The sequence below is a fragment of the Gymnoscopelus microlampas genome (genome assembly GCF_963454915.1).
Source record: "Gymnoscopelus microlampas genome assembly, chromosome: 7".
In the NCBI taxonomy this organism is placed as follows: Eukaryota; Metazoa; Chordata; class Actinopteri; order Myctophiformes; family Myctophidae; genus Gymnoscopelus; species Gymnoscopelus microlampas.
The window spans coordinates 2768297-2792169 of record NC_139944.1 but is presented as its reverse complement, the minus strand read 5'-3'; the positions used below and the strand labels follow the sequence as shown (position 1 = coordinate 2792169).

Here is a 23873-nt window from a genome sequence, read left to right as displayed (position 1 = left end):
CATATTCATGTTTACTAAAAATAAATATTATATAGAAAATATTTCACCATAAAAACCATAAATGCTTAACACATTAGCTGCCAAAGACGTATATATACGTCTTTTAATTATCAGCTGTTGTCTGCCAAAGACGTATATATACGTCTTTGGAAAAAAGGAAAAAAAAAAAAAAAAAATTCAATTTTTTTTTTTTTTTTTTTTTTTTGCATTTTTTTATAATTTCAACCCTTGTCGAATTATGCACAGATTAGGAGCTAAAAATGTTCGAAGATTTGCTGCTCCATTCACTTCAATGTTAAAATTCAAACGGACAAACAATTCACTTTGTTTTTTGGTTTAAAACTACTGCTTTTGAGCTATATTGACACATCAACCAAACATGTCAACGAGGTCAAAATGACCTCGTTGACATTTGTGAAACCACACCTGAATCTCATCTGTGATTAGAAACCATCTGGGGATCAATCATACTGGAGGAAAAAAATCTGTGGCTACGCGAACAGGTACCAAAAACATGGCAAAACCCTGGCAGGCAACAGCTAAAAATCTGAAAAAACTCTGGCAGGCAATGTGTTAATATACATGTTTAAACATTTTCATTCATGTTAAATACATTCAACCGTTTTAGTTAATAACTATTGTGTTCATAGTATTCATGTACCTTTCACTGGTGGTTTCTTCAAGGCAGTGCGAACGGTGTCCAGGTTGCCTTTGCAGTACTGCAGCATACCGAAAGCTATTTCATAAGCTACTGTGAAGGTGATATGATCTAGAAACGGAGGCTGAGGCTCCACCACCTTCCCTTTGTTGAAGTCTGCGTACATCAACACTTCACCATCCAGTGCACACATGTACTCTTTATATGAGTCTTTAACTGTGTCTGAACAGCCAATGACAGTAATCTCCTCATGGAACACTGGAAATAAAACAAAGATGACATTACATTCTACAACAAACTTCTTCACAGTGACAATAACACATAATCATCAAACGTGTGTGTGTGTGTGTGTGTGTGTGTGTGTGTGTGTGTGTGTGCGTGTGCGTGCGTGCGTGCGTGCGTGCGTGCGTGCGTGCGTGCGTGCGTGTGTGTGTCTGTGTGCGCACACGTTTATGTGCATTTTTGTGTGTGTGTGTGTCATTTGTTTGTATTGTTTTTATATAATAATAGTAGATATAAATATATGTATTAAATAATAACATGAATATAATGTACTTACTTCCTGGGATCGCTTTGACATGAAGTAGAGAGGAGAGGATGAGGAGGGTGGCTGTAATCTTCATCATCACTTATCAAAACTGAACTGAATTTAATAGATGAGAATAAACAGATGAGAATAAACAGATCAGAATAAACAGATCAGAATAAACAGATCAGAATAAACAGATCAGAATAAACAGATGTTCACTTAAAGAGAAGTTCTGGAGTCTGAAAGAGAATGAAGGAGGATCCGTTCTGTAGTTTAGAATAATCAGCCAATCAGATTAAAGATATGATGTTACATCATCTGTTTCCAGCAAGACGACAGTCTGGATTATTGCACATAACAGTATATACAGTAGCTGCTGCTTATGCACCATATGAACCTTATGTATATAACGTACCTTATGTTTCCTCATGCACATAATGTACCCTATGCACCTTATGTCTAACCTCATATACATACTTTAACAGATACATTCAGTGATAGGTTTCTATCAGTTTAATAGATACATTCAGTGATAGGTTTATATCAGTTTAATAGATACATTCAGTGATATGTTTATATCAGTTTAATAGATACATTCAGTGATATGTTTGTATCAGTTTAATAGATACATTCAGTGATATGTTTATATCAGTTTAATAGATACATTCAGTGATATGTTTGTATCAGTTTAATAGATACATTCAGTGATATGTTTATATCAGTTTAATAGATACATTCACTGATAGGTTTATATCAGTTTAACACAGATAGATTCTAGAACTCCTTCATCCTGAGGGCCATAAGACTGTAATGAAGCACTGGGAGAGGTCAGAGGTCAGCTTATTATAGAGTTTTTTAACAGTGTCTTTTATTCTGATAATAAAAAAAGTTGGTCGGTCGGTAGGGAGGCTATAGATGATGTTTTAACTCTGGCAGTCCATGAGTTAATCAGCAAAACAAATAGTGGTTGTAAAAAGAGTGTCGGCAGCGGGAAACGATACCAGGAGGTTAGGGTTGTCAGTCTAATGATTAGTGAGGCACGCCACCAGAGCAGGTGCTGTAATGAGGTTTCAGGTTGTGTTGATTTTCATTTAGTTTTAGTCATAGTCTTTTGAATAAAATTACATTTAGTTTGAGTCATATTTTAGTCATCTGAAATGTTTTAGTTTTAGTCGACTAAATATTATAAGATTTTAGTCGACTAAATCTACAGTTGATTTAGTCGACTAAAGTGTGTTTTGGCGGTGCCTTGATGGCATCGTAATGGCTGATTTTACACTTGGTTGCTTGCTGAAAATAACAGATCTACAAGCTCACAACGCGTCGCGCTGTGATGCGTTGTGAGCTTGTAGATCGGCTATTTTCAGAGCACAACACCCGAGCGCAACCAAACATAAAATGACTTGTCTTTTAGTTCTACTGGATCTCTTCTCCACTAGTCACTCACTGACAATTTAGTCTAGTTTTTATTTGTTGACGAAATTGTCAATATATTTAGTAACTATCCTAGTTACTTAGTTTTAGTCATCACAGCTTAGTTTTTATTTAGTTTTCGTCAGTGAAAAAAGGTCGACCAACATTTTTCATCATAGTTTTAGTCGACTAAATCAACCCTGGTTTCAGTCTGTATTAGAATGTGTTGAATGTGATGCTGAGAGGCAGCTCCGCCTTCGTCACAGAAGTGGGCGTGGTTATAGCACAAGCGGTATAGGTTTTGGAATGACACGGTTCAGTGCCTTGCTCAAAGACACTTTAATTATGAAGCCAGGAAGAGCCGGGAACCTGAACCTGTAAACTGAACTCACAGACGCTCCTCTGATCCAAGCCTCATTACATCTCACTGATGATACCATCATGTCATGTGATCAAAGTGTTACTACAGAGGGGTGTGTGTGTGTGTGTGTGTGTGTGTGTGTGTGTGTGTGTGTGTGTGTGTGTGTGTGTGTGTGTGTGTGTGTGTGTGTGTGTGTGTGTGCGTGTGCGTGTGCGTGTGGTGGCGCTATAATAGGCCAATGTGAAAAGGGTGGCATTTCTTCTTAGGCCTTTCAATGGGACACTGCATTCATGCTTTGATGCATTTTGTTCCAAAAGCTAAATTAGACCTGCTGGTGGCGCTATAAAGGCCAATGTGAATGTGAAAAGGGGGGCATTTCTTCCTCGGCCTAGTGGGAATCTGCATGCAAACTTTCAGGGAAATTGCACACTGCATTCATGTTTTGAGGCATTTTGTTTAAAACTGACCAATCCTGCAAATTTGGAAGCCACTGTAAGCCAAATAGGATGGAATATGAAATATCGGACAAATCCATCAGAATCACATGACTATGGAGATGCAGTGTACCAATTTGCGTGTTTTTTGGACAGAATCTGAAGGAATAATCTCCAAAAATGTATTTTACATAAGTCGGCCTCCTGGTGGCGCTGTAAAAAGCAGATGTGAAAAATGCAGTCCAATGTTTTTCCTTGGCCTCTAGGGAGTGTGCGTGCAAAGTTTCACGCAGATCGGTGCAGTTATAGTTAAAAATGCAAATCGGCCAGTTATAGCGCCACCATGAGGCTGATTTGAAAATGTTCAAGTGGCATTTCTTCCTCGGCCTAGTGGGAATGTGTAGACCAATTTTATGGAAATGGCAAGCTGCGTTCATGATTGGAGGCAGTTTGTTCAAAACGGACCAATCCTGCAAACTTTGGAAGCCAACCTTAGCCAATGAGGATGCAATATGGGAAATCGGACAGATCCGGGTTGATCACATGACTATAGAGATACTGTGTACCGATTTGCATGACGTTTGGTTAAAAGCTGTAGGTGTAATGGGAAAAAATGGGTTTTGCACAAATCGGCCTCCTGGTGGCGCTATAACAGGCCCATGTGAAAAATGTGGGGCAGAGGTTCTGAATTGGCATCCAGGGAGTGGGTGTGCACAGTTTCGCAGTGACCGGGCCAACGGTGCCGGAGATTAGCTGGTAACACACAGACAGGACACACACACACACACACACACACGCGGACGGACGGAAGGACGGACGGAGGGTAAAACATACTCTCTCGCCATGCCTTTCGGCCTGGCGGAGACAACTATAATGTACTTGGGACCTGGGGTCACTTTGACATGAAGTACAGAGGAGAGGATGAGGAGGGTGGCTGTAATCTTTATCATCACTGATCAAAACTGAACTGAATTTAATAGATGAGAATAAACAGATGAGAATAAACAGATTAGAATAGACAGATGAGAATAAACAGATCAGAATAAACAGATCAGAATAAACAAATGTTTACTGAAAGAGAAGTTCTGGAGTCTGAAAGAGAATGAAGGAAGACTCGTTCTGTAGCTCAGAAGAATGAGCCAATCAGATTAAAGATACGATGTTACGTCATCTGTTTCCAGAAAGACGACAGTCTGGATTATTGCACATATCATGAACAATATAGCTGCTGCTTCATAAGTAATCAACAAACTATACTAAAAACTGGGCAAACATTGGCCAAAGTGTCAATTAATACAAGAAAGAGCAACATTTTTGAAAATAGCCGATCTACAAGCTCTTTTAGAGCATGTAGATCTATTTATCTGTGCGAACTCAGTCAAACTAAATGTCATGCCTCAACTCCTACAATTCCAAGTCTTTTTCAGGGGGGGGGGGGGGGGTTCTGAGTTCAAATAGGATTATTTTGGGGGGTCCCCAGTTCAAATGTGATTATTTTGGGGGGTCCCCAGTTCAAATATGATTATTTTTGGGGGTCCCGAGTTCAAATTTGATTATTTTGGGGAGTTGCGGTCTGAACCACTGGTTTATTGGAGATCAATCAGTGAAACACAACACAGGTAAATCAGCACATTCTTAAATGTATGTTTATCTGGGATGTATAATAAATTCTTAACTTTTTCTTCTTCTTTCTTCTTGGAAAGAAAAAAGAAAAGTCAACCTTTTGAAGCTTCCCCCCCCCAGTTAGTATTGACACCAGCTGAGCTTTAAAATACATGAAAGTGGAACATTAAATCATTGCATTTGTACACATTAGACTATCAGATTAGATTTAATGAACGGATGTCTGTTGATTAACTTTTGTCTCATACAGTATTTTTGGTGATTCATTTTGTAATTGTGAAAGGTTCTCTATGAATAAACGTACTGGTTCAATCCCAATGGCTCTCATTTAACAACGGAACGTAAACACTGGCGTATGGTGAATTGTAACGTTGACCGGGCAGAATCTTAACCCCCTCCCCCCGAGGGGAGGGGGTTAAGCCGTTGTTCGCACAACAACGGCTGATAAGTCTATTGAGAATTAGCCTACCGAGCCATTCCGGGTGGAAAACGGAACGCTCGTCCCAAAACACCGGCTGCCTCGCGGACCGAGAGGTGCTCGTCTCTGTGCAATGGAGAACCGGTTTGACGGCGAAACTGGTTTTCTAATGGCCACTCATTAACAATTCGGCCTAATGCAAATGAGCCCCATTTGAAAAAAAGGTGACATAAAGGGTGAGGGGCTGCTAATGTTGTTATGTTGATTTTTTGTTTTTCCCCCCTGGCGGATCTTGCCCCTACACAGGGGCAAGCACGGGTTCAGACAGACCGGGCCATGGCCTCGTTGGCCCCAATGAGCGTAAAAAACGGCATACATTTTTCCATATATTCGGCCGTACACCAACGTCGAAGTCACATTTATCAGAGGATCCTATACAGCCGATCCTAGCGTACATCAGGTCGGAGTGTTGATAAATCTCACGTCTGAAAATGAGCGTCATTTAAATAACACCCCCTTAAATATTCATAATGACTTCACGACATCGAACCAGAATACGACCCAAAAAATGCATGAAAAGCCAATAAGAAAGAGTTTCCCCCGCTCACCTCACCTTGCCACACACGCACACACACACACGCCTCTCTCTCTCTCTCTCTCTCTCTCTCTCTCTCTCTCTCTCTCTCTCTCTCTCTCACACACACACACACACACACACACACACACACACACACACACACACACACACACACAGACACACGCCCGCTCAACTTTGTCTTTCATGTAATCCGTAGCGTAGCGATACAATCTTTGTTGTCACATAGGCAGGCGTGTAGCCTACATGAATGACATTATGATACCAATCACATCGCCATGAATGGAATACGTTTGTATACCCATTTATTTAACCCATACCGAGCAGTGCGTGTTCGAGTTACACTAAATAAAGCAGTCATGAGACTCGGGCGGAATGCAGTGATCCCGTGCCGCCACGTTAATATTGGAGCGTCGGGTTTATATCCTTAACCCAGCCAGGTTGTGTAGCCTACATAACTCTCTATGACATAACTCCATAACATAGGACAAGTAAGTTTGTAGACCTCACTGTCCATGAAAAGATGGTCGGGACTCCCGAAAATTCTCTCGCAGAAGCGCTGCTGCGCTCGTATATTTTGAAAATAGCAGATCTACAAGCTCCCAACGCGATGCGACCTGTTGTGAGCTTGTAGATCTGCTATTTTCAAATAGCCAATGCAGCCAGATCTGCAAGCTTAACCGAATGACTGTTAAAGCAGTTTGTTTAAAATAGTTTATAAAATGTTATATTTTCACAGCGATTATTTATTAGTGTAGATATACACATTTTGGAGTGGATTTTGTGTCCATTTTGTGACTTTGGCTGGGCGCAGCCAAAGTCAACAACTGCTCTCTACCAAACGTGAGATCTCAGCCTATGGTAGGAGGAATCCAACGTCAGGATATATTGATAAATGCCGAAAGTTGCGGTGATCTCGCCGTACCATTATTTGGTCTGCACCGCGTTGATAAATGAGGGCCGTGTCCACTACTCACCCACCTGGAAGAGCCTGGGGGCCGACGTCACAGGTCTGTGTGTCTGTCTGTCTGTCTGTCTGTTTGTCTCTCTGTCTGTCTGTCTGTCTGTCTTCCAGACTGGCAGCAGGTGATAGGTGTAGCTGTGTTGGACTGCGCACAAGAAGAAAACTTTGAAGTTTGCAAGGAATATGGCGTTCACTTCTACCCTACCTTCAGAGTACGTACTATCAGAGACGTTTTTGTAAAAAAAATAAAATAAAATGAAAACTTTTTGTATTCATTTTTGTTTTATTGTGAGTTGTGCATTTAAGACTTAACTAAAACTCATTTTACTTTCACATACCTGTATTTATTTTGATATTTTTTGGTTTAAAAAAGGTTAAATCTCTATATTGTGATAGTAATCATTACTATAGAGTGTTATTATAACAGGGGTCTCCCCGTCTCTCTGGCTCTGTTGAGTATACAGAAAATATGTTTTCAGTTGGGTCGTCAATTCCATCCAATAAGGATAGAGAACACATTTATGATCTGATTCTGACTTAAATATTAACAGTGTTTCAAATGTGTTTGATTCATCATTCCAATTTCACTCCTTTATCCTGTATGAGTTCCTGATTGGATGAGATTGGTACATTGACCTGAAGAGAAAAAAAAATCAGTTTACTAAATGGTATTTTCAATTACTTTTTTTCATTTATTATTGTCGTGTAATTGAGGCATTAAGCTGCAGTTAGCTGGCTGGTAGATGTAATAAAGTGGAGGAGAAGAGACGTCTTGACCAGGTTTCCATATTCAGCATTTATTCATTCATAGCAGCATCATAACAGCAGCAGAGAGCCAGGGCAGAGCCCTGATCTCACGCACAGCCTAACGGCCTGGTCGTACTCCCTTCACAAGTCACATATCAGTCACCTTTATACTGTCCATTCGCATTTGAATACAAACAAACGGGTGGGGTGGGGGAGAATCCTCCACCAGCTGTTGACCAAGTTCTTTGATCACTTTAGACTTCGTGTCTCCAGGATAACAAAAGGCCATGTAAATTAGACTTCACAGCTATCTGAGGCCCTTGATTACCTATGCAAACACCAGGCTGGGTCACTCATGATTCTTACCTAGCAAGATTACATTTCTATCTGATGTTTTACCTGAATACTGTTTCATAACTATAAGCCATAAGGTCTAATATACGACATTATATTCTAATTTATTATTATGTAATTTAATTTATTTAATACATCCTCCTTTAGTCACTTTATTTACACGTTATTTACGACCAGCTTAGTGAATGGCCTCCGACGCATTGTGGGCTTGTAGATCTGCTATTTTCGCTATTTCTGAAACATTTTTGTTATTCAAAAATGTTCACGATTTTAAAAAGATGTTGAAAAATAGCAGATGTACAAGCTCACAGCCTGGCACAAAATGACGTGCTGTGAGCTTGTACATCTGATATTTTTGAGAATCACAAATATCACTTCCTGTCGATTTGATCCCTGATACCTGATCAAAACGTGTGTGTGTGTGTGTGTGTGTGTGTGTGTGTGTGTGTGTGTGTGTGTGTGTGTGTGTGTGTGTGTGTGTGTGTGTGTGTGTGTGTGTGTGTGTGTGTGTGCGCACGCATGCGCGTGTTTAGGTGCAGACAGACAGGTCCAGACAGTGAGACATGATGGTGAACTTCCTCCAGAACCACACACAGTCAGAGCGACCCGACCACTGTCCACCCCTGGAAGCATACAAGTAATACGCACACACACACACACACGCACACGCACGCACACACACACACACACACACACACACACACACACACACACACACACACACACACACACACACAGTTCATGTCGATGAGCAGCAGAGCATCAGACAGTGTATCAGACTTCTACCAGTGCTCCCAAAGCAGCCACAAGTACAACACACCCAGAGACCTGTCTGTCTACCAGCTCACCAACCTCAACCTGCCCCATGTACCCTGTCTGCCCCCCAAGAAGAGACAGCTGGTAGAGACACACACACACACACACACACACACACACACACACACACACACACACACACACACACACACACACACACACACACACACACACACACATGTTTTGTGCCAGGGACGCCCAGAAGAGAAGATTTGTGTTAAAAAAATAATTCATAATTTCCCTTTTTTTTTAGCTTTTTCAAGACAAATAAAAAAACAGAACACAACTAAGTATAAATCAGGCATAACTCCAAACTTAAGCTTGACTAACAAGCAAGATACGACATGTTATGAGCTTGTAGATTGTCTCTTTTCACTCGTTTTTTAACTTCTCCCACTATAATTAAGCAAACCTCTGTCATCAAAGGAAACCTCTGTCATCAAGGAATTCTGTCATCAAAACCTGTTTAGCAGGATTCTCTCAAGCAGCGGAGATTCTGCGTTGTTCGAGTTATGGGATGCTTGGCATTTGTCGTCGCCATGGTTACAGAGCCGCAAGCTATGGGATGATCAAAGTGTGCATGCGTCGACCTACGGCTGCCGTGCCTGCCACACGCTCCTGCAAACAAAAAATAATTCATGCCCAGTGTCTCACACTGCGTTTTATGAGCAGGAGGACGCTTTGGATATCATCTCCATAGCACTAGCACACACATTCACACGTGCAATGTTCTAATCAGGTTGTGTTATTAGCACATATAGCCTAGCTCAAACAGCTTTATCCATTAAGACCGGGATCTGTCATTTTAAGATTTCTTTGGCCATTCCAAAAATTGCAGATCTAAAAGCTCACGGCACAGAGTGCAACACTTATGGAGTACTTTCATTGCCGTAAGCAAAGGAGATACTTAGTTTTGTTTTTACTTTTGGGTCAATGCATATTCATTTAGTTTTTAAGTAGCCGTGTAATTAGCAGGATAATTGACGGGGAGCCGGTCATTATTGATTAATAAATCCATGCAGGGTGATTAGACACTTCCACTCCGTGTCGGTGCCTATAATCACCCTGTCAGGATTTATTTATCAATAAGGACCGGCTGGCCGTCAATTATCCCTTGCATAATATTGTCTCTGTCAGGTAGAAACCTCATATGTGCAAAACTGTTACTTTTCAGGATTCAAATTCATAAATAGTAAAAGTATCAGTCTGTTTATTTTGTACACGGATGACTGTCGCAGTATGCACGACAACCGTTATATCATAAAATACGCGGATGATTCAGTCATTGTCAGCCTTCTCGACAATGACGAGGTCAGACATGGTCAGGTCACAGAGGACTTTTTGTCCTGCTGTAATGATGCGTTCCTCGAATTAAACATCTCAAAAACAAAAGAGCTCTGTATTGACTTCAGACGTGATCCCCCTCCCATCCAGAACACTGATATCTGTGGCCAGCCAGTGGAAATCGTGCCCAGTTACAAATATCTTGGCACGATTATTGAGAGCAAACTGAGATTTGATGTAAACACTGACATGCTGTGTAAGAAGGGCCAGCAACGCCTTTTTTGTCTTAGGAAATTGGCCAGATTCAAAATCGATAGAGAATTGATGAAACTGTTCTATAGTGCCTATGTACACTCTGTTATCTCATTCTCTATCACCTGTTGGTATGGTAACCTCTCCATTAAGGATAAAAATGCTCTGGGAAGAATAGTCAAAACCGCCTCCAAAATCACTGGCATCCAGCTGGAGAGCCTAGACCCCTTCTATAACAGACAGCTAATCAAGAAGGCCAGGTCCATCCAACAAGACAGAGCCCACCCACTCGAGCCATCATATAGGATGCTGCCTTCTGGCCGTCGTCTGGGTGCCCCCGGTGTCAAAAATAACAGATTCAAGTTTTCCTTTATTCCTGCCTCAATTCGAGCAATCAATGCTGCTAATAACAGGTAAAGGGTAATGTTTTGTGATATTGATGACGATGTTGATAATGATGAAACAAGCACTTGTTGACCGGCACTTTATATTCTGCATGTAGCCTTTTGATGTATCTCTTGCACTTTATCTCTTGCACTTTGATGATGATGATGAGATGATGATGATGAAACATGCACTTTACGACCGGCACTTTATATCTCGGAATATACCTGTTGTTTTATCTCTTGCACTTTATCTCGTGCATTATGCTATAGATGATGATGACGAAAACAAGCACTTTATGTCCGGCACTTTATTCTCTGAATAGAGCCTTTCGTTCTATCTCTTGCACTTTATCTTTATCTCTTGCACTTTGATAATGATGATGTTGACGAGGATGAAACAAGCACTTTATGCCCGGCACTTTATATCTCTGATGTATACCTCTGAACGTGGCCCGTTGTCTCAGATCTTGCACTAGTTGCGCCCAGACTTCTGTCTTATGCTATGGCGTTTGTTTGTTGTCCTGTATTCTGTGTATGTTTTAAACCACTACTCCGGCTGTAAAACTATTTGCCCTTTTGGGACACTAATAAAGACCTTGACCTTGACCTTGACCTTGAACGTTTCAGTTTGGTCATGGAGGTATATATGGATGTGTTGCTATTAATTGACAGTTTGTGTTTATGCTCATGGCCACTAGAGGGGGACACATACTTTGTATAAATTCCTCAGCCTAAGTCTGCTCCAAATGGCTCTGGTCTGAAAGAATGAATGAATGAATGAATGAATCACAGTGTCTTTAGTGACCAACGTGGGAGAGTTGGAAACAAGCTAGTTGGGAGAGAAAAAACATCTACTGTAGTGTGTGCATGTAGGGCCTTTAACCCATTCAGACCTGAAGCCGATTCTACAAAATGTCTTTTAGTTAACAGTTTTTTGAAAAAAACAAAACAACGTATGTTTCTATATCAGTGGTTCTCAAACCTTTTCATGTCAAGGACCCCAGAATGTATATGTATTTGGCCGCGGACCCCCATCTCAAAATATGATGTTCCAGGGACCCCCCAGAAGCAAAGATTTGAGTTACAAATGTTCGCTTAAAAATATGTATATTTATTCAAAGATTTGCACACATTTTCATGATTTTTTCAAAAAATCTACAAGCTTGTAGCTTGGCACCGAGTACCGCGCTATGAGCTTGTAGATCTGATATTTTTGAATATCCAAAGTGTAAAATAATGCTTTTTAGCTCAAATCTAAAACTTGTCACTTGTCGGTATAATCCACAGGTAGGTCCATGGAAGAGCAACGTTCTGAGACCAGCCTGTCATCAGACTGCTGAACAAGGCTCAGGCCTTGTTCAGCAGTCTGACAAAAAAACAATGCAGAGTTAAAACAGAACAGGAGAGCTAAATACAACTAAAAGCAAAAGAGAACAGGTGAGTTTTTTTTAAGTAAGGTTTTAAAAGCCCCAATCGACTGGGCAGATCTAATGGGGAGGGGCAACATGTTCCAGAGCCTGGGGCCCGGAGCCACAAAAGCACAGTCACCCTCTGCTGCTCTAAACTGCCGGTAATGAAATTATTGTCTTAGGAATGCGACCAAAACTAAAACATATCCGTTAATTCAATGCTTCATGGGGTGTGTAATTGATAGAAAATAAGATTTTTTGGGGGTGAACTACTCCTTTAAGAAACCAGAGGGTTCATTATATGCATTGGTTCTCACGGCTGGTTCTCCCAGGGAATCCCCAGGTAAATTATTGGTAATTGGAAACCAAATGGACCCTTATGGGTCTGTAACTCTGAGAGTGTACACATGGAACCAAATGGACCCTTATGGGTCTGTAACTCTGAGAGTGTACAAATGGAACCAAATGGACCCTTATAGGTCTGTAACTCTGAGAGTGTACAAATGGATCCCTACGGGTCTGTGACAATGAGAATTTGATTGATTTATTGAATAGTTTATTTAGAAGTTTGCAGAAAAAAAGCACATGAAAGTACAGTTCAAATACAAGGTCAACTAAATAGGAGTAAAAAGAATCCCATGGCTTGTTTCAATTATGACAGACAGATATACACTACTATGTAGAACATCATATAAACAGTTTACAAATAAATGGGGGGGGGGGGGGGCATGTCATTCTATGTGTTTTTAGGTATGTTAAAAAAAATGGTAAAAAAAAATATTCAGAATTGGTCAAAATATCTACAACCTCACAATGTGATTTTAAATGAAAAGTGTAAAGAAAAGGTAAAGGCTATAGTGAAAATAACCGATCTACAAGCTCACAATGAGCTCACACAAGTTGTGAATTTCTAGCTCGGCTATTTTCAATATTATTGCACACCGCCGCTGTTCAAAAAACGCTTTGTTGATATATGAAACAAAAATAAAAATAAATGAACCCATTCAATTCAGGAACGCATCTGTGTCATTTTAGATTTCTTTGGCTATTCAAAAAATTGCAGTATTTCTTTGTGAACATTTGTGCAAATCTTTGAATATATATATTTTTAATGCGAACGTTTGTAACTCAAATCTTTGCTTTTGGAGGGGGGGGGGGTCCCTGGAACAAAACATTTTACAAGTGTTTGCTTTAAAAAAGATATACATTTAAAGATTTGCACAAATTTTCACGATTAAAAAAAAAATAGCAGATCTACAAGCTCATAGCGCGGCACCGAGCTTGTATATCTGCTATTTTTGAATAGCCAAAGAAATCTAAAAATGTCTTAACGGATTAACGAATCAAAAAAGTGACCGATGGAATAATCGAAGAAATAAAAGAATCCACCGTTGCAGCCCCCCAACATGGACGCTTTACTCCTCCACCTTCCTGGCCCGCCTCCTTCTCCTTCTCACTTGCTTCTTCGGCGCGGTCCTCCTCGCGGGCCTCCTGCGGCGCCTGGTGGACCTCCTGCGTCTCCTGGTGGTGGTTTTGGCCACGGCCGCGCGTCTCCTCCTCCTCCTGGGCCTAGCGGACGCGGCGCGTCTCCTGGCGGCGGCGGTGCTCCGCCTCCTCCTGCGTCTGACCGTTCTCTTGGGACCCGCCGCGTTCACGGTCGTTCTCCTCCTCCTCCTCCTCCTCGCTTCCGCCTTCGCCGGGGAAGGAGCGGTGGCTGAAACCTGGGCGACGTCTGCCATCGTCTTAACGGTTTAAGAATGAATTACTTTTAGTTAACGACTACTAATTATTAACAAACTACTTCTGTCGCGCTTAAACTACAATTATGTGCAGACTCGGTGCGGTGGCCATTAATATAGTACTTTGAAGCCAGTCTATGACGTCATATTAATTTCTGGGTGGACTTTACAAGCTTATTGTCCACACCCCGTGACCCCAGTGGTCCTCAACCTTTTTCAGGCTGTGACCCCTCAAAATAATCATATTTGAACTGGACTCGGTCTCGGTTCCACAGATACATTTAGTGAAAGTAGCTGATCAAGACTATCATAGATGTATATTTGATGGATTTGACATTTGCATATCTATGAATTGTCACTGGACATCCGCCCGTAAAGTCTGCATTTCTCCGAACATGCTGAATATAAGGCTATTGAAAAATAGGGGCTATTACAGTGCACACGGGTTCCCAATGTCAAGTTAACATCCGGGGCTACAGGGTTAGAACTTCATATGTTTTGTTTGTACATGTACGGAGAAGTACGGCTTTCCGTGCGGATGTTAAGTCACAATTGGGGCGTGCAGACCAAGACTATCATAGATACGAAAGTAAAAGTCAGACTCCATAAAATACATCTATGATAGTCTTGATCCAAGGCTAGAGAGAGCCAAACAAACCACTTCAATATGATGGATGTCGTGTAACATTTTGTTAACAATCTTGTGTCATGTCCATGGATCTGTTCAACTGACTCTCCCCTCTCTTTCTCTGTACTGCTAGTTCAATGGAAACACTGCTGCGTCTTGCATCTCATGCCTGATTTATGACTAGTACTAAGACGAAGTCACACGCAGAACATAGCAGATCTCCAAGACTACAATGTGGTGCATCCATGCCACTGTCTGTCTGTCTGTCTGTCTGTCTGTCTGTCTGTCTGTCTGTCTGTCTGTCTGTCTTTCTGTCTGTCTCTCCATCTGTCGAAACAAAGTACAGTAGGAATGTGTATTTAAAGAGTTGTATTTAAAAAGTTTTGAAGCTGTGTGTGTGTGTGTGTGTGTGTGTGTGTGTGTGTGTGTGTGTGTGTGTGTGTGTGTGTGTGTGTGTGTGTGTGTGTGTGTGTCAGTCCACCAGTATCTCCAGTTCATGTCGATGGGCAGTAGTGCATCAGACAGTGTATCAGACTTCTACCAGCGCTCCCAGAGCAGCCACAAGTACAACACACCCAGAGACCTGTCTGTCTACCAGCTCACCAACCTCAACCTGCCCCATGTACCCTGTCTGCCCCCCAAGAAGAGACAGCTGGTAGAGACACACACACACACACACACACACACACACACACACACACACACACACACACACACACACACACACACACACACACACACACACACACACACACACACACACGGTTCTCAATGGGCCTGAAAATTAAGGCCCGGCCCGAACAATTACCGTAATCCTAACCCTAGTGAGAATAGTCGATCTGCAAGATGCGAGGCGTCGTGGGCTTGCAGTTCTGCTATTTTCACTTATTTTCTGTGACATTTTGTATGATGACTTCACTTACTTACTTAGTCCTCTTGCACTTCTTATAGATGAGGCAGCGTGGCTGTCATCTAAGGCGCGTAGAGCCAATCGTAGCAACCAGGTTTCTCCATCTGGGTCTGTCGTGGGCAAGGTGTTGAGCCTTGCCCACGACAGACCCAGATGGAGAAAAAAAGTGAGAATAGTTGATAGATATGTTTTGTGGACCAGATTGATATGATCTAGAAATATCGATCTAACCAGTCAAATTAATATAGTGATGTCTTTTTGGGCCTGTACTTCAGTCTTTTAAACATGCCTTTTGTAACTCTACTATACTTTCTCTACCAAGGCCATGTAGCTGGCTCCATATTTGCTATCTGGTGCTGGCTCCATATGTTCCCAATCAGTAAAAACATGTCTTGGTCAACGTTTTGTGTTTAATGTCCTAATGACCTGTATCTCTGTACGATGACCGATATCTCTGTTTGACCCGGCATCGTCACTAATTCCCTTTTGTCAGCTGTCATCCTGTCACAGATAAAACCATGCACATGTCCTATGATATCGAAGGAACAACTTGTTTATGGAACCGAGAATTGTACACAAGGACACCCTAAGATGAACAACAACTTAATATTAAGACAGCCAGACGCCTGTCCATCCTACGACTCCCATCCTACGTCTGAGGGTCTTAAAGCCAATCATAAGGATGCACCTATGTCTGATGTCATTGAAGTCCAACTGTGTATAAATACTATTGCCTGTTATTGAAGCATTAGTGTGTGTTTGTGCGTGCAAGTGCTTGTTGTCTTGTGTCAGTGTGTGTGTGTGATTGATATTCTTGTCTGTAACTTGTACTGTCTCCTGTGTGCACACTCGGGCAATACAGATAGATCATTTTTGGACGTACCAGGTGTCTGACTCACATTTCTTTGGGTGTTGACTGGACGGGTATTGGGGGGTCTTAGTACCAAACCATCTTTTCATCTTTCTTGGGCTCGTGCCTTATTCATAGGGTTCAAATTTAACTCTAACAATAGTGTATCTGTGAGATTAGTCGATCTGCATGATGCGAGGCGTCATGGGCTTGCAGTTCTGCTATTTTCACTTATTTTCTGTGACATTTTGTATGATGAAGTAGGTGTTAATTTACGAAAAAACTAGAACAATTTAAAACCGAGATATACAAGTTTCTGCCCGACAACAACGATTGTAAAACATAAAGACATCACCTCTGTACAGTGTGATGATGATGATGAGGTCGGTGTTGTCTTCATCAGGATTCCACGGCAGAAGATGGAGAGGACATCACTAAACAAAGGTAACACACACACACACACACACACACACACACACACACACACACACACACACACACACACACTGTAGAATTAATCATCTCCAGGAGTTTGAACGTTTTTCTATCTGTTAATCCATTAAGAGCGGGAACGCGTCTTCTGTCATTTTAAGATTTCTTTGGATATTCAAAAATAGCAGATCTGCAAGTTCATAGCGCAGCACTGAGTGCCAGGCTATGAGCTTGTAGATCTGCTATTTTTTAAAAGCCAAATAAATCTAAAATGACAGAGCTCCGTTCCCGGATTGAATGGGTTAAGAGTAAAAATAAATAAAGATGAACTGTTGTACCCTAATCATAACCATCCTGTAGTTCCCACCCTGACCAGCGGGGCAGAGAGGCGCACAAGGAGCAGCATGCTAATGATAGCCTCGCGTGGCCAGACAATATCACACGACACACTGCGTGGATATTAGTCTGGTCCCTATCAACGGTAGATTTTTTTCCAAGGGGCGGTTACAAAAAGATCCAAACGGACTCTATTGGTTAGACCTAAACCAATCAGAGCAGTGCTTCCTTGTACGAACCAATCAGAGCAGTGCTTCCTTGTGATAAGCCCGCCCACATTTGGATACTGGGCCCTGGTTGGTTCCGCACAACTGCAGAGGGAGAGAATTGAAATCTCTATGGAGGGGGGCCAGACCTAATCTGCCGAGGGCTAAAGTGCATGCAATTTTGCAAAGGCAGATTCGTCTGGAACCAGGCTATGCTAATGATGATGATGATGATGAAGATGAGGGGGTGTTACTGAAGGACCAACAGGACGTCCTGGACAGACTCACCCTGAAGACAGAGGTCAGAAAGGTCTAGGGTGTGCGAGACGTCGCCGTCTCCTCTGTCCAAAACATTTACTTTTTTTATTTATTTTTTAATGTTTTTTAACCTCTAACCTCTTTTTTTTTTACCTCTAACCCTCCCAAGAATCATCTTCACAAAGAGGATCCGCTCATTCACCCTACTGACACATAGACCAAGTGCTAATTGTCAGTAGGGTGAATGAGCGGATCCTCTTTGTGAAGATGATTCTTGGGAAGCGCCTGACAAATGTCATATCACTCTATGCCCCTCAAGTTAGAAGATGTGTGGATGAGAAGGATGTGTTCTGGGACAAGGCCATTATGGTGTTGTCGGGGATCCCTCAGGATGAGGCTATAATTCTTGGAGGTGACCTGAATGGACATGTGGGAAGGGGGTCAGGTGGCTTTGATGGAGTCCATGGTGGTCAGGGATATGGCCTGAGGAACATGGAGGGAGAGAGGATTCTGGAGTTTGGAGATGCACTGGAGCTGGTGGTGTGCAACACACTTTTCAAGAAGGACGAAGCCAAACTAGTAACATACAGTTCGGCCGGATGTAAGAGCACAATAGATTACATCATGGTCAGAAAGGAGGACCGCGTACTGGTCAGGAATGTCAACGCAATTGCTGGAGAAGAGTGCGTGTCTCAGCACCGCCCAGTCATCGGAGATCTAATTCTGCGAGCCAAGAAAGTGGCGGCGAAAAAGCATCTCCCCAAGTTGAAGGTGTGGAAGCTACAGAAAGCAGAGAGTCGAACAGAGTTTAGGGAGAAGATTGAGCAAAGAGCTGAGGAAGTGGAGGAAGCGTTGAAATCAGGAAACGTGGGTGGAAAGTGGCAGGCAATGAAGAAAGCCCTGCTCAAAGTAACAGAGGATGTATGCGGGTGGACAAGGGGTGAGGCAAGACAAAGAGAGACATGGTGGTGGAATGACAGCGTTGAAAGTGCAGTGAACGAGAAGAGGTGGTGCCATAAAGTATGGAAGAAATCTAGGGATGAGACAGATAGAGTACGGTATGTAGAGGCAAAGAGGGTGTCACGGACAGCAGTATGGCAGGCCCAAGAGGCCAAGGAGTGAAGGAAGTATGGCGAAGGTACATGGAAAGACTGCTGAATGTGGAGAATGACTGGGATGGAGAGGTGGGATGTGACGAGGTGGAGGGTGAATGCTGCCCGATCATGCCAATAGAAGTGGTGAAGGCCCTGAAAGCCATGAAGGAGGGAAAGGCGCCTGGGCCATCTGGAGTGGTGGCGGAGATGCTGAAGGCAGCAGGGGACGTCGTTGTGCACTGGATGACTGACCTGTGCAACAGTGTCGTGACTGAGGGGCACATTCCAGAAGACTGGACAAAAAGCATCCTGGTGCCACTATTCAAGGGGAAGGGTGATCCACTCGCATGCGGGTCATACAGGGCAATTAAGCTGCTGGAGCATGGAATGAAAGTCCTAGAGAGGGTGTTGGAAAAGAGGGTGAGGACACAGGTAGATGTGGATGAGATGCAGTTTGGCTTCATGCCCGGTAAAGGTATAACAGATGCAATCTTTGTCACCCGACAGATGCAAGAGAAACATCAGGAGAAGAGGAAGAGGTTGTACTATGCTTTTGTTGACCTGGAAAAAGCATTCGATAGGGTGCCAAGAGAGGTGGTGAGGTGGGCCCTGAGGAAGTCTGGAGTGGAGGAGGGACTGGTCAGGGTGATGATGGCTCTTTACAGTGGAGCATGTACAGTAGTTAGAACGGGAATGGGAGACAGTGATGGGTTTGAAGTAAGGGTGGGTGTGCATCAGGGATCAGTACTCAGTCCATTACTGTTCGCTATTGTGATGGATGTGGTATCGAGGGAAGTGAGGGGTGGACTACCTATGGGAGCTGCTCTATGCGGATGACCTGGTACTGATGGCTCACTCAAGGGAAGACCTAGCAAAGAGACTAGCAGCCTGGAGGACATGCTTGGAAGTGAAAGGGATGAAGGTGAATGCGGCAAAGTCAAAGGTCATGATTGGTGGTGCAGGCCTGGGAGTGATACAGCAGTCAGGAGCATGGCCATGTGGAGTCTGTGGGAAGGGGGTACAAGCTAACTCTCTCCAGTGCAAGGGCTGCCAAAAATGGGTCCACAGGAGATGCAGTGGAGTAAAAGGTAGCCTGCAAGTGGCCAGCGAAACATTCCAGTGCAAGTGGTGCAGGGGAGAAGTCGCACAGGTAGATGCAGCCGAGCAAGAGGGGCTTGTAGTAGACGGGGAGACATATGAGGTGGTAGACAGTTTCTGCTACCTGGGAGACATGCTTAACGCTGATGGGGGGGTGGACCTAGCGGTGACCACAAGGGTGAGAAGTGGATGGAAGAAGTTCAGGGAACTTATGCCCTTCCTAACATCCAAGGCCCCATCCCTGAAGATGAAAGGGCAAGTGTACTCAGCCTGCGTCAGAAGTGGCATGACATATGGAAGTGAGCCATGGGCCCTGAGGGTGGAGCATGAAGAGAAGCTGAACAGAGCAGAGATGAGGATGATCAGATGGATGTGCAGTGTATCACTGAGGGAGAGAAAGACCAGTGCAGAGCTGAGACAGAAGATGGGAGTGGAGGCCATAGTGGATGTGGTGAGGAGAGGCAGACTGCGATGGTACGGACACGTTGTAAGGAAGGAGGAGAATGATTGGGTGAAGAAAGTAATGTCGATTAACTTGGAGGGGACAAGACCCAGTGGCCGGCCTAAGAAGACCTGGCAGATGACCGTGTTAGCTGACATGAAAGCACTCGGCATCAATCACGAGATGGCCATGGACCGTTCCCGGTGGAAGAAAGCCATAGCGAGAACCCAGTCCAACCCAGCGGAGCCTGGAAAGCGGACTTTAAACAGATGATGATGATGATGATGTCTGACCTCTGACCTAGGAGGAGGAGGGGCCAGATGTGAAAGCAGGATCTCCCGACATCCTATTGGTCCACGCCACTGAGATTGACAGCAATGGTAAGGACGGCAAAATATAAACTTTATGTGTACAGTAACACATACAGTATAGAGCAGGGGTCTTCAACAGGGGTACTACAGGGAGGCCGCCAAATCTTTGTGTGATGAAAACCTTTCTTATAACTATTATTATACAGTGTTATCTCAGTGTGTAGCCTGGCTGTAGCCTGAGAAAGAGGGTTTCACAGTTTTAACCCAGCAGCCCTATGTAAATTACGCCACTGGTGAAAATCATCCCAGCCCAAACATTAACGTAACTAATAATTGGGCCGTGCAACCCGGAAATGACTGTAATAATCCTGAAACAGGAGCTATTTTTTCAATTATTATTTTTTTGGTTGGCCCAGCGGTCCACTGGCCCAGCAGGCATATGCACGGTATGCCAAATGGCCAGTCCGCCCCTGGCTTAGTAGTTGTAGTGTTGCCTTTATAATACAACACCAATAAAAGCATATAAAAAATAAACAAAGCAACAGGTTGAGATGTTATGCTCTTCTTTTAAATAGCTCTATATTGTCTTAGTAATTATTACTATAGAGCAGGGGTTTTCAATCGGTGGTATTGCAGGTGGTCCCTGTCCGTGCATAAAAAATGCATTTTTCAACAACTTTCAGGAGTTCTTACTGTATGGTGTGTGTGTTTGATATGAAATGTGAATTTACCATAATCACAGTAATCCTTAATCATATTCCTTCATATTCAAACAAAAACACTGTATTTTATTAGATATTATATTGATATTATAGCTATTTTCTCCAGCTCCCTGTGGTGCATGAACCCCCCACCACTATTGTGTGGGGTGGGTCTATGATGGACCTATCACGCACAATAGTGGTGGTCCCCAGGTTGCTCTTAGAGCGGTTTCACACTATGGTCCCGGGTGCGCACTCCAGGCCGCTTGGCAGGTGTCGCGCTAGTGTGAATGTTGCGCATCGTTCCCCAAAACGGATCACCGTTCCGTACCCGAAACCACCTCGGGAGGTAGTCTCGGGTGCGATTCTTGCGTCCTCGGGTACGGTACGCTGCAATGTGAAAGCAAGCGTACCGTTTGACGGAAGTGGCCCGCTATTTGTAATAGGTGACGGTATATAAACTCGACAAAAACAGTCAACAAAAACACGTCGCAGATCAATCCACAGGGGTTCAACCATGGCCGGATCCCGCGGGTTAATTTCATCATTAAATTATAAAATGAACACGCGGGATGTATATATATATATATATAGTATATATATAGTATATCTTGTGGATATCTTGTGGAGTTTCAGCTACTAAGCATCCCAGAAATATATAGCTTATAAGGCTTTGTAATTTGAAATTTGTAAGTAAATATGGTAACTCATTTAGATGTAGGCCTACGTAGGTTTATGGTTTCCCAAGGACTATAGCCGTTTCACTCATGATGCAATTTCTCTTTTATAACAGATACATACATGTGCCAGATAATCCCCACACCAAGAGAGTAAAAAAAGAAAAGACGTTGGATTGATGTACTTTATTTAGACATGAGACATGAGAAACAGCAGTCTGTGCCTTGACTTCTGTGCGCTCACTGGGTACATCCACACATGCCCGTACGCTAGCGTGCAACGGTACGCTACGTGACGGTAGCCCCGTCCACTCCCATGTTAAAAAAAAACGGAACGGTACTTCCGGTTTTAAACTTAACATGGGAGTGGATGGGACCTCCGGCGTCCGTACGGCAACTTGACGGAGATGTGTGGATGTACCCACTGCGCTGTGCTCAGTGCATTGACTCTCTCCCCAACCCTACAGTATATTTATGCGCGACTAGCACAAACATTGTCGCATAGTTGATGACGTCTGTGTCCACAGGCGAACAACTATGTGCATGCCGCCACCTATAGGATCGGGGGTATATATGCAAGTGTTCTCTGGTGCGCAAAGATCTTGGTCAATGTGAATGCAGGCCAGCTGGTAGAAGCCATTCGGACTCGGAAACGGTTCGCATGCAAACGAACCCAATGTGAAACCGCCCTTAGTCAGGATGTTGGTCCCTGGGTCAAAATCAGTTGAAAACCCCTGCTATAGAGTGTTTGTTCAGTAACAGTGTTACATAGCTCTATGTTGTGATAGTAATCATTACTATAGAGTGTTTGTTCAGTAAAAGTGTTACATAGCTCTATATTGTGATAGTAATCATTACTATAGAGTGTTTGTTCAGTAACAGTGTTACATAGCTCCATATTGTGATAGTAATCATTACTATAGAGTGTTGTTCAGTGACAGTGTTAAATAGCTCTATATTGTGATAGTAATCATTAATATAGAGTGTGTGTTCAGTGACAGTGTTAAATAGCTCTATATTGTTATAGTAATCATTACTACAGAGTGTTTGTTCAGTAACAGTGTTACATAGCTCTATATTGTGATAGTAATCATTACTATAGAGTGTTTGTTCAGTAACAGGAGTCTCCATGTCTCTCCAGCTCTTTACTAAACAGATTCATTTTCATTTCGGGATACCAATCTTACCGATCCAATCAGGAGAGAGAACTCACACAGGATACACATTAAACAAGTGGAATTGGAAGTGATGAAACTTAAACTGTAACACTATAACATTGAAGCTGATAAATGGGCACTCTCTCTTGATTGGCTAAAATGGGCATCCCACCTGCAGTGAAATTTAAGAGAACATGAGGCACAATTGTGTTTTCTCATTTCTTTATTGATATTGTGACATTCCATTCAAACCAAGCAAATAAAAGACAAAATCTAACATCTGAACTTCAAACTATTCATGATCAGGGGCGCAGATCCCAGTGGGGAAGGAGGGGACATGTTCCTCCAATAAAATATTTAGAAATAAATGATATAGTTTAAAATATATATTTACAAGAAAGTGATTCCACTTTTTTGAAGGTTTTGTTTTTGCCACCCGTGTGTCCTGATCATCAACTGCCAAATACATAAATCCACAAGCTTCATCATCATCATCATCATCACTTGTCCACAGAGCTTTAATGAGTGAAGTTCAGCCAATATGAATGGATAGAAACACAACAGTGGAGCAGAAAAACGGAAAGATAAAAAATTATGACCAAGGAATATCTAAACTGTCCGAATTAGACACATATTTTGTTCTTTAAACACGACTACTATTCATTTTAATTTTATTATAATTTTTGTTCAATTGTTGGTTGCTGGCTTGTTGATTCCGTCTTGTTTTATTTATTTATTTGTGAGTATGTTGTCACACCATGAGTGCTCATTCTCCTAATTAAAACCTCATG

At 42.6% G+C, this 23873-nt stretch overlaps 1 protein-coding gene across 1 annotated transcript in view; it reads right to left on the bottom strand.

Annotated features, from left to right (window-relative positions):
* Window positions 1-23873, bottom strand: part of LOC311048961 (H-2 class II histocompatibility antigen, E-S beta chain-like) — a 52625-nt gene that overhangs the window by 12336 nt on the left and 16416 nt on the right. Inside the window, exons 3-4 of the mRNA XM_084062349.1 lie at window positions 1218-1301; window positions 662-916 (exon numbers count right to left, since the gene is read on the bottom strand). Of these exons, the coding sequence (XP_083918475.1) occupies window positions 662-916; window positions 1218-1284 (322 nt within the window). The 5' untranslated portion in view covers window positions 1285-1301. The remainder of the gene's footprint in view (window positions 1-661; window positions 917-1217; window positions 1302-23873) is intronic.